General features: G+C 41.3%; 1 protein-coding gene across 2 annotated transcripts in view; it reads right to left on the reverse strand.

The window, feature by feature from the left end:
• The window catches only part of DPH1 (diphthamide biosynthesis 1), a 166,327-nt gene that overhangs the window by 137,506 nt on the left and 16,374 nt on the right, over positions 1-12,447 (reverse strand). For both annotated transcript variants that reach the window (XM_072138109.1, XM_072138108.1), the window contains exon 3: positions 11,960-12,023. In XM_072138109.1, the coding sequence (XP_071994210.1) occupies positions 11,960-12,012 (53 nt within the window). In that variant the 5' untranslated portion in view covers positions 12,013-12,023. The remainder of the gene's footprint in view (positions 1-11,959; positions 12,024-12,447) is intronic.

Consider the following 12,447-nt stretch of genomic DNA (forward strand, 5'->3'; position numbering starts at 1 on the left):
AGCTAATGAGGTGCTTCTGGTGGGGCGTTTCCAGTGCCCTTCAGTGCTGTACCGTCACAGGCTGTTACAATGAGCAGAACATGCCTCCCTCTGGACCGGTGTGCTGTGTGTCAGATCCCATGAACCAAGCACAATATGGGAGTCCTAACATCATAGAGTCCATGTCTACTGGCTGAACTGCAGCACTGGTATTATAACTGTAACAGTGCCGTCACCAATGTTTTGCCAGCTCAGACTCCTTGCATCACATTTCTATATGATGCAAGAACTCCCGTCCAGTGCAATGTACTTGGTCCGTGGGACCTGACCAGCACATAGGTCCGATTACGCAGATTGAACACATTTACTAAGTAAAAATTGCTGTTATTATGAGATGAATCGGCTAAATTGATTCCAACCTACACAAGAAAGATGGACCGCTTAATGCAGTACAAAAAAAAAATTTAATTAGATGCCCAGTTTATATTAAATTCCCTCCACTCCCAAATGGTGGCAAGATGCAGAAATTGGTATATATCTCTTTCACGCCTCCCTCCTGGGACCCCAGAACAAGCCTGGTACAGCTGGGGTGCACAAGGTCATCACCGTTCTATTCCCGGGGGAGCGGGTATAGCGGTAATATTTGTATTGTTTTCCAATAATGCAGGCGCGCTGTCTGAGCTCTGCTAGCTAGGACATCCAGCTTTGTACAGTAATTAGCCATGAAAACCCATCTATGAGAACAATAGCACCACTGTCATGCTGAATAAGTGAGTTCTGGAGAAAACTACACATCTTGTGTCTTTATATCCTGTACTGAATTTAAAATAACTTTTAGACATTTCGAAACATTCCTGAACAAAAAAAAAAATGCAACTATTGTTATGGTGGGTGAAGCGTGGGTAGAACGACACACAATGAGATTTCTACCTGTCCTCAAAACCTCTGGGTGCATGAACATAGAAAGAGATATCTCATATAGATGAAACAATGTGAACCGAGTATAGAAAAGAAAGAAAACAATTTTTCCCGAAGTAGATAAAAGTCTATGGCATCATGACATTTAGAAGTGAAATACGTATCAATTACAACTCACAGGGTGATGACCATGTAATAGATAGATGCAGTTCCCACCTAGGGGTAGTGGGACCCACCCCAATTCTTAGGAATCCCCTGTTCCCCTTCACACAGCTGGGCTGAGCAGTCTAACGGGTATCCATGGCCACTCTTTACAACTTAGAAGAAAAGTGAAGGCTTAAAGAGGACCTGTCACCCTAAAATAAAACGCACTAGTAGCCGCTTACTAAAGTTACCAAACTCACACCATAGGCCGGAGGTGACAGCCAGGCTTCATGCAACAGTCAGCGCCTCCTCGGACCACCCCCTTAGTAAGCAGCTCCTAGTGCGTTTTTTTAGGGTGACAGGTCCTCTTAAAGCCATGTTAAAATTCCCGCCTCCCTGACTTTACACAACCAATTAACATCTTACTTCAAAGTTGATTTTTTTTTTTGGATGATACCCTTTCTGTGGGCCCTTTCTGTGGGCACTCAGGCCATCACCAGAGATGACTCCAGGTATCTTCCTGCAGTCCCAGACAGCCCAGGACTTACTGTGCACAGAGCTATTTTAAAGTGACAGAGCTACCTGGGAATAATGGAGGAGTGGGAATTTGTGGACAGATCTGGGTTATCATTGTAGCTTTAGAGGAAAGCTACAATAATCATCCAAATTTCTTCTATTTTCTGCTTTATTGGTGTCCTCAGGGTGCTGGTATCAATGAAAGCCTTGACAGAGAAGGGCGTTTAAATCACTAAGTAAATTTCTGTGTTGGCACTTAAATAAGTGGGTCTTGGTTGTAATTTGGGCACTCTCTTTAAAAGGTTCGCCATCACTGATCTAGAAGGTCTTAAGCTGGTTGGCAACATACTGGTAGTGGTTTATTAGGTCAATTTCTGGTGACCCGGTTCCCTTTAAGGGCAAAATGGCCTTAAAATAGCTCAATGGCTGAAACTTTGCATCTTGTCCTTGGGTGAATTAACCTTCACAACTTCCCAGTAGTTCTGCTTTCCTGTATGTTTTTGGAGGCATATTCAGACTGAACCACATGTATATCAGGCTACTGATCTATGTGAGGAGCTTAATATCCACAAAGTTTCATGACAACCATGGACTAGACACAGTGAACATCTCTCAGGACAGACACACGCAAGTTTCTTCTGGAAGTTGCGACTTTACTGATCTATACTTCAGCATCTAGAACATAGAGAATATTAATACAACTACAATGGGCCATTTCTTTCCATACTTTATGGCCAGCTTGGTACTTTGTCCTACTTGGTTATCCATTAAAAGTCATCATATGCCCTCAATTTTTTATTTATAGATCGCAGTATGGTCTTCTAATCCTAAATTTACTGGTCTAATATCGGGCAAAGTATCAGATGATCTACAGTGTGGAGAATGAAGTGAGATATGCAGTCTGCTCCTATCTGAAGGTGAGCACAATTTACAGCTACTGCCACTGTGATTACCAATTACAGCTCATGTGTCTCCCATATATTGGGCCAGGCTTTCATAAACTATATACTATTACCTTGCCGAAAAAAAAAGACTTGGCCACATACACGTTTATCAGTGAAATATTGTAAATCATTAAGCCTGATTGTTAATTATTCATGTAGTGCCAAGGTAAGCAACGTGAAGGACTCATTGTACTGCCATTAAGCATTCAGTAAAGTCAGTGCAGTAAAAGCTGTATACCTGGGAATTTCCTTTATAGGAAGAATACTCACCTGCAACTCCAAGTCCTTGACTTAATCAGAAATGCTCTTGATGGAGCCAAAAAGTTGTGGTGCGGGTTTATAAAGTACCCCACATTTCTAGAGAGGTCTGATTCTCTTTGGGCATTGACTTAGGGGCCTGCACCTTCAACTTAGGACGATCCTACTCGACGTGTTTACCCATATAATTTATGTATTTTATTTGTTATAAGGTTTCACCTAAAATATTAATAACAACCTTTATATAGTGCCATCAAATTCAGTGCTTTACTAAATATTTATTTTTTGTTTGAATAATTTTTACATTTTGGTATTTAGAAGCCATTTTTAGGCTACATTCATATAAAGCTCCCAACGTACACACTTAACATGTCCCTAGACATATACTGGCAGGAGGCTTCCTTTTTGCCTCTGTCTGCTCAGTATACATTAAATCCTGCAGGAAACACTGGATGAAGAAAATTGAAGTCTCATGAATGAAGAATCTGCACGATCATCGTAGTTCCTGCTGGAGAGTGCAGTATACACTCAGCGGATACCATTATAGGCTCTGGGTGATGTAACTGTATGACATTCATCCCTGGCCTCCGCTGAGTGGATGTTTCCCAGGTGATGAGAAAATCCAAATATGTTCAGTAATGTCACTATTGAGACTTCTGGAACATTAGCAGCAAATCACCAACTTCAAGAAGACGTATCCCACCGTATTAACATACAGTTGGATGCATTGTAGCCCTCCATTGTAAGCATACGCAGGAATCCTCCCGAGGTGTCCTTACAATGAAGGGAATAAACACAATGTGAATCTAGCCTAAATAAGACTTCATATACTACTTCAAAGCAAAACATAAGAAAGTGGTCACGTGACAAGTCACTTCAATCGGACTGCAGGAGATCCCTGTCCCAAAAGTCCCATAAATTAACGGAACAGCAGCTGATGGGACCAGTAAAGGCTGTCCTCTACTTAAGGACACCCGACTTACAGACAGACCTCTCTGCTCACTGTGACCTCTGGTGAAGCTCTCTGGATGTTTTACAATTATAAAATATTCAGTTGCGACTTACAAATTCAACTTAAAGGGAACCTGTCATCAGCAGATTGCCTCTTAAACCACTAACAGAATATTGTCAAGCAGTGAATCACCTTCTATTTTGTGTTTCTTTCATGGTCCAGTGTGGTTCCATCGTCCTGAAAATCAACTTTGAAGACTGGGTGTATAAAGTCAAGGAGGCGGAGAGTTTAACACTGTCAAGGAGGGGCTCTGAACGCCTCTTCCTCTGATGGACATCATGCATCGGACTTCAGGGGATCTGTTAGTGATGTTTATGGATGTAGGGCCATCAATTACAATGAAGGGGGCCTCCTGAGGAAGAGAGAGCTTGATTTCAGAGTTAAAATCTCCACCTCCTTGACTTTATACAACCAATTTACATCTCACTTCAAAGTTGATTTTCTGGGTCGTGAAAGAAACATGATCTGGAAGGTGTTCAGCTACTTGACAACATACTGATAGGGGTTAATGAGGTCAATTTCTGTTGACAGGTTCCCTTTAAGAACAAACCTAAATAACCTATCTTTTACACAACCCAGGGACTGCCTGTATTGCATTTGTATGAAACACCGGAACAAATGTCTCAGTCGTTGAAGCCCCTTCTATTAGACACTTGCTAACAATATTAAATTGAATTTTAGTGGCACAATCTCTTTAACATTTTTTTTAGTATGAACTTCTGTAGTGCAATAGGCAATGTTTTTCACGTTTCTATGTTATCTGGCTGGTCTGTGTATCTATCTTCACTCATGCTGACGGCAGAGCCGGCTATTGTAAGGTGTATAGATATAGACTGCAGCACAGATCAGAGACTTCTCACCTCCTCTACTGCAGGAGAAATCCGGTATTACAGCACGTACTACGCGTGTCATAAGGGGATAGAGAACGATGTATTCCTAACCATACAAAAAAGTGTGCTGCAGTTTCTGTATGTAGAGGCCAATGTAGGAGATTTCAATGCAGTTGTTCAGAATTTAACCCACTACATTATTTTTTGAAAAAACAAAAACCTCCAGTTTTCAAAAATGTAAATAAAACGTGGAAATCCATTTCTGCAGAGAAAAGTGGAAAAAGGCAGAACAGGGAAATCCTGGGCACTGCAGCTTTTTTTCCAGGAGTTTCAGGAGCTCGAGAGATATCCAGGGAAATATGGTGCAGACATAGTGGTGTGAATGTTATTTTACACATGTGGATGTTATTGAGAAGGATGGCATGGATGGTGTGCAGTGCTTGTACTAGGTGGCATCCAAATGTCTCATTCCACCCGCAGGCAGTGGCAGTGGGTACATACTTGCATCCATGGAACGTTTTCCAATCTCTTTGTTATGGGAATCTGCAGCTATTATTAAATGTCCATGGGTGAAGCTGAAGGTTGCGTTCCCACATGGCAGTAACGCATGCATTTTCAAACACATCAGAACAGCTGCGAAGAGGAGATTTGTTAATAATGAGTTTACAAAACTCATATGTTAACAAACTCGTTTGTTAATGCTGCATTAATGCATCATTTTGTAAACACATTGTTAACAGCCATGTATTTAGGCAAATTTCCTCTCTTCAGCTGTTCTGATGCATTTCCATCCCCATGAAACTTCTCATGCCCTTCAGCTGCAACCCATCTGCAGTCTCTGGTCCCAATGAATAGCAGCAGCCCGGGATACTGTAGCTTCACCCAACTCCAATACCCAAATAAACCGCTACCTGGAGGAGCATGGAACCATGTATACTATTAAAGGGGTTGGCCACGTTATTATTATTATTATTTTATTTGCAATGTGTGTGCGTGTGTGTGGGGGGGCAACATATTAAATATCTTACCAATATACATTGATTCAAAGTTCTGCACTGCTTTCTTGATATGTAAAGTAAAGCCCCGGGTTCAGAAATATCCTTTACCTCATCAGCTTGTGATTCATGTCCATAAAAAGGCCGGAGATCGAGTGTCACATGATCCCAAGTGTACACGACCAATTTACCTTCCAGGACTTAAAGAATGTATTCATGAATACTCTCGTAAGGTCCTGGGAGGTAGATGGGTCATGGACACTTAGGATAACATGACACTAAATTTCCTCCCATTTTATCAAGAGCAAAACCAAAGATTGTGGTACACGAGCAAAAGTAAACAATAATGTATGTATCATATGGAAAAACACAATAATTTTATCAATGTCGTATAAAGGCATAAAATCTAGAAATTATTAGTCAAAAGTACATGGTCAATGCATGGTAAATAAATGACTCAAATGAAAATAGCTATTGAATAAAGTGAAAAGGTGACCAAAGAAGTAAGATCGTAAAATGCAATAAGTGCCCAACATCCAAATGACATATACCTGCTGAATGGGTAAACACTTTCAGTGGAGGAACACTGCCCAGCACCCACAATGACACGCGCTTCTGTCACCCGGCCTTTGTCAAGAGTGACCTTGGACCGTAATGGCAGCTGATGAGGTAAAAGGCATTTCTGAACCAGGGGCTTTACTTTACATTTCTAGAAAGTGGTGGTAACTTAATAGATGTACATTGGTAAATTACCCAATATCCTGCCCCACAGTAACACACACATTACAAAAAGTAACTACGGTGCTTGGCATAGCTCGTTCAACCTAACGCATCTGACATCCTATTGAAATGGATTAATCATTAGAGTCTACCAGCAGTTCTTGACCATGCAGACAGCTTAAGGCATTTGCCTTGAGTATATTTCTGTGTGTTGTTAGTAGCAACAGCACTGTGGAAAATGTATCTATATTCCAGGATTGCAGCTGGACTTAGTGAAACTTCTATGAGAGATCTCTTCAATGTACTGAGTACTTTAAATAATGCATTTTTAACTATTCAGCTGCTACCTAAAACAGCAGAGGTATGGTTACACAGATATCGAAGAATGCTATCTAACACGGTCTGTAGCTTTGTAAGTGTCAAAAAATGGGGGTAGACACTCATTAAACGTCTACAGGCTTGGGACACAATTGTGAATCAATTTCTCTGTGGCCGGGAAATGAGTTCAACCTTAAAATCTCAATCTACAAGGAAAATCCTCAGCAAGAGCAGACATGCTGCAGATTACATTTGGATGGGATCTGTGCAATTCTCACTCACTTTAAGGTGACTGCACATCGCTTTGGGTCAGCTAATGCCAATTTTACCAAAAATCAACCAACAGCAATTACATCACATGTTTTCTCAACCTTAAGATGTCAACGGAATAAAATCCGTAAGAGCTTGTGATTTGTGATTCCATTATTCATTCCGGGGGTCCCCTACCTTTCCATTGGCCGTAGATCTCTGATGCATCCGATCCTGTAGGCCATAAGGGCTGACATCACATTCATTGTACAAGCTCTGGTCTTACCCATGGGGTTTGGTTGAATGAAATGTGACCACTTTGGCCAGAGATTGGTTCAACATTCACATGTACATTGAGACAGAGGGACAGCTGTAGCCATAGGGGGTCATTCTGACAAGCAAGTATACGCGACTCAGGCAACTGAAGGGTTTCCATTTTTCCTACTGATTTTCCTACTGAAAATGGATGATCACCTGCAGCGATTCTGCGAAATAAACCTAAGAGTTACTGCCATCAGTAAATATCTACACAGTGCAAAAAGTACAGCAAGCTTGTGTTTGAACCTATAGCTCCGGGATGGAGATGATATTTTTGCCATAACGGCATCAGTAAATATGTCTCTCCAACTTGGAGGCCTGAAGCCAACTAAACATATGTACATGATAGATGCAGAAAAAGCAGCGTGGAGGCAGGCAGTTTAATGTGACATATAGGAAATGCACATTACATGTTATTTTCCTCTCTGCTGCTTTGGTGAATCTAATAGAAGATTGCAATGATTCAACTATTTTATAACAAGAGGGGAAATGTAACTTAGGTAAAGTCACGGTAATGTATGTTTATCACAAACAGAAATGAAGGATGTAGTTAACTTTGCTCGTGCCACAGCAACGAAAGATCTCACCACTTTCAGCGAAAAATGAAGGTTATTTGTGCGCTCTGTGATGATCAACACCATAAAACTACTCAGTGTTTCTAGACTTATCTGTGCAGCTTTAAAATCGCTGCCATATGTATTCAACATTTAAAAAGGAGAACTCCAACTGAGGAGGACATGAGCTACTCCACACTGCAAGCTGAAGAACATCTTAGCACAAGGATTTACACCTGAACTAGAACTTCGTTTTGACCCTGACCTTGTTCCTAGAACTTACCCTCTCCTTATTAATTGTCCTGCTGATACCTGATGTCTTACTCCTAGCAAACCTCCAAGTCCACTTCAGTCTCATCCTCTGGTCATCGACATCTTTAACAACATCCCTGGTGATGACCGTGGCTCCTTGCCTGCCGTTAGGTGGAAATAAAACATTCCACCTATTAGAGACTGTATGAAGATTGAGAGTTAAAATAAAACAGAGATGTATATTTTGGAGGCTGTACACCCCAGTCTATCCTGCAGCACAGTGGCCACTGTGGACCAGGACAATCTACTGCATCAACAGTTACTATAAATGGTCACTTGCTTTGTTTATCTGGGGGAAAAAAAATTAAAGGGGTTGTCTAAGAAGAGTGACCCTACACTTCAGCATCACAAAACTTACGCTATAAAATATAAATAAGTTGTCCATAGGGTACAATAAACGCTGTGGTCCTTTTTGTATACTGGAGTCAGAATTCCACAGCTGACCCAAAATGCCTTCAATGTAATGTCCAGGAAAACCCTTTAACAAAAACAATCCTTCAATTTAGGATGTATTATTCCACTTTTAGGTGCCAAGCCATGAGTCGTTTGGTAGAAGGTGCTGTCAGTGAGATGAACACTGCCAACAGGGTGACTCCAGAACCTACTGGACCTGTCCTCGGCTGAGTGTTACTTCTTCCAACCTCAAAGATGTCTATACAACTTGTACGTAATCAAGTTTATATTAAACAAGATGAACTGGAATTCTTCTGTGATAGGCAAGGAAGTCTAATACTATGCAGCGAACTACCATCCATCCGTAAGAATATAAAAAAACGGAACAGTTGCATGCTCCTTGTCTTCGTAATATGCAAGGAGTCTTATCTAGATGTGAGGAATCCATACAATTTTCATACTAATTTCCTCCACCATTGCTACATACCTTAAAAAAATGGACAACTTGAAACAAGGGTCTAGGATGGTAAAGAAAAAGTTGCCTAAAAATCAAACATTGAAAAATCTCATGCACACGAGCGCTTCTGCGGGCCCCCACAGGCTCATCTTGTAACAAACAGCAGCCATGTCTGGAGGAAAGTAAACATCATATACAGAAAGATCCATTACAAAGACATAACTCCTTCTGACATTAAGTGCTGGGCTGCAGCTACCTCCAGATCCGTGCAGGACAGAAATAAAGAACAAGCCTAAGAGGAAGAAGAACCATTTCACAGTCAATCAAGAAACAACCACTAATTCTTATGCCTAATACCACAACCACTACAGTCTAATAGAGAGATCCCAATTAGAGGACCAAGACGATAATGTCGTCACCTGCTGAGAAGATAGACAAGATGGACTCCATTAGGCACATATTTAATGAATATCACTGAATGGTCAACAAGACATGACTTCCAGGATCTAAGGGTGCGGTCACACGTCACGTTTAACGCATGTGTTTAAAAACGCATTGCAACAGCTGAAGAGAGGTTTGCATAATTAAACAGTTGTTAACACTTGCATTTAGAAAACGCATGCGTGAACTGTTGCGTTTTGTAAACCCAAGTGTTAAAGGGGTTGTCCGAGTTTAAAAAAAAAAAAATATATATATATGTGGCCGGGAGGGGGGTGACTAAAACAATAAAGCTGTACTTACCTCCGGTGCCCTCCGGTGCCCTCCGGTATCCAGCGCTGCTGTCGCTCCGGTCCGGGCGCCATGTAAACAAACATGGCCGCCGGAGCAGCGCTGGACTCAGTTCCGGCCGGACCCGACAACCTTCCGGCCCCCATACACAATGCTGTGTATAGGGACGGATAGGCGTACCCGGCCACGGCCGGCCGGAAGCTGAGTCCAGCGCTGCTCCGGCGGCCATGTTTGTTTACATGGCGCCCGGACCGGAGCGACAGCAGCGCTGGATACCGGAGGGCACCGGAGGTAAGTACAGCTTTATTGTTTTAGTGACCCCCCTCCCGACCACATATATTTTATTTTTTTTTTAAACTCGGACAACCCCTTTAACCGCGCCCTAACAATGTCCAGAACTGAAGGACCCAGTGTGCAAGAGTTATCAAGGGAAACGCTCATGACCACCTCCCCATAGAGTTTAACAACCTGTACAAGATGGTGCAATCATCTTCGTTCCATGTTCCCGGAGCCAGATGTTCAGAAGACACAGGTACAAGTATAAGATGTCCATGTCAGAAGGACTGGTGCTATGCACAAACACAAAATTTTCTAGTCACCTCAATCCACAATGTGACTTCACGAGAAAACAGTGCAACTTAAGATGCACCAACTTGCAGTATTAACAATAAAGTCTAATGTATAAGCTTGAAGAGAAACTAGACACATAAGCCAACAACTATGCCTTGTACACACACTGACAAACATCTCACCCATGGTGTATATGTTCTGACTGCGGAAAGGAGGTTGCTCTAATGGGGGTATAACTCCCAGAGGATGAAAAAAAAATCTTCTCCATTCCACGACCAAACTTTCAGGATGATGCCGGGAGACATTTTAATTTTCAATGTGCTTCTGCATATCCCGGTGCTTAAAAGTAATTGAGCTAATTTTATTGTTGATGGAGAGACATAATATAAGCACAGTGCGCTCAAAAGCACTAAGGATGCACATTAACCATACCGCAATAGCGCACAGCTCTGGTGCATTAACAGCAGCAGCGCAAGGCCAGACTCTCCGAATAGGACTTCAAAGAGATCAGCATAAATTATTTATATCCCACTAGAAAGCCAAACTAAATGCAACACACGTGCACTTTGTGGGTGAAAAGAAGGGGCTCACATTTGTGGGGACAAAAAACAAACCAAGCTTATATACAGGAGGTACCAACCCAAGTCACAGGTTTCAAAGCTTAGTAACCTTCCCCCTACCTTTCTTAAAGGTAGACACCAGTTTTTTCCCATTAAACTTCTTGCCCCCAAAAGCAGAGTATGAAATGTCCTTTCTAGAATCCCCTTTTATGGGAAATCCAACCTATAAAAAAAATAAAATCTCCACTAAAGTTGTATGAAAATGCGGTATAAAATCAACGACTGGCACACAAACACACAAAGCGCTAGTGTTTCATAACTCCGTATCTCCACTTCTGGAACACAACACCGTGAGTCTAGGTAAGATATGGGCATCCAAAGTGACTTGACATTTCCCTTCTGTCTCTAAAAGTGACTCATCTCAGGCAAATTATGACTTTTCTCAACTAACTAATGTCTTGTGTTTTAATATAGACAATGTGGAGAGATTTAACTTAAATTGGCCATTCTAGAAAAGACATTAAAATTGATCATAAGAAAAAAAAAAGTTTGCCATTTACACATAGTTCAACAATAAATTTAGTACATGCATACATAGTATAGCTCCTCCTGGTGTACAAAATGTATAGCTAAGTGCACATCCACCTACTGGACATGCATGCTCAGGCACTCTACATACAACCTGAGAGCAATGAAATATAGAAAGATCTTCCCGATGTTTATAATCTTATGTACAATTTACAGCATTATCAATGTGTTAAGACAAGACAGTGGGGAGGGTGACTGAGCATGTGGTGCTGTAATAACCTTCAGACTAGGACAGTATAGACAATGCTCAATCGGTGGAGATTTGGCATATGACCATGAACGCATTTGGTACTCTGTAATATAATATTATATTTGTAGACGTCCCATATAATTTGTAAAGTGCTATGGAATTTGATGGCGCTATATAAATAAAGATTATTATTATTAGTGGTCAAGTTGTCATGAAGAAAGCAGGTTTCAGCTTGGGCCTAATGGAAATGTCAGTAAACCTCTGAAATTGGTGGCTATTAGTGAAACTATTTGGATTTATTTAATATACCCAGAATGATTTGATGATTATTATGATGGTCTGGTTCCCTTTAAATAAAACCAGTAAAAGCTGAACAGATAGTTGGATCATCTCCCTTATCCTCACCTCTCTATGATATCTGCGATAGTGCAGGCAAACATCAGCAGCCCTTCTGGCATCTGTAAAGCAACTGAAAGGGAAAATTCTCAGTGAAATTGGTGCCAAAATCCAAATGATGCTAAAATCAGACAAACAGTAACCTCTCCAAGCCACACAAACTTACGCGACAGGGTCAGGTTGAGGCGTCTATTACATAAAACATCATACAAAAGAATAGTGAGTGGAGCTAAATACCAAGCTTAGCGTCCGGCAGGAAGCATGCAAATGTGGCATTTGGAGATCTTGAGCACATACAAGAGACAGACACTTGAGAAAACATATAGCCGGCGTGGGAGATGTAATGTTCGAGAGGAAGAAAAATAAAGGATGAGAAACATCTAAGCAAGTGGGAAGAGATAAGCTTCGGAATTACAAATGGCTCAAAAAAAAAAAAAAAAAAAAAAGAGGCCGACTGTGAACAGAGAGAGAGACAGACAGCTCGGGAACGCTAATAA

This window comes from Engystomops pustulosus, chromosome 2 (assembly GCF_040894005.1).
Source record: "Engystomops pustulosus chromosome 2, aEngPut4.maternal, whole genome shotgun sequence".
Taxonomy (NCBI): Eukaryota; Metazoa; Chordata; class Amphibia; order Anura; family Leptodactylidae; genus Engystomops; species Engystomops pustulosus.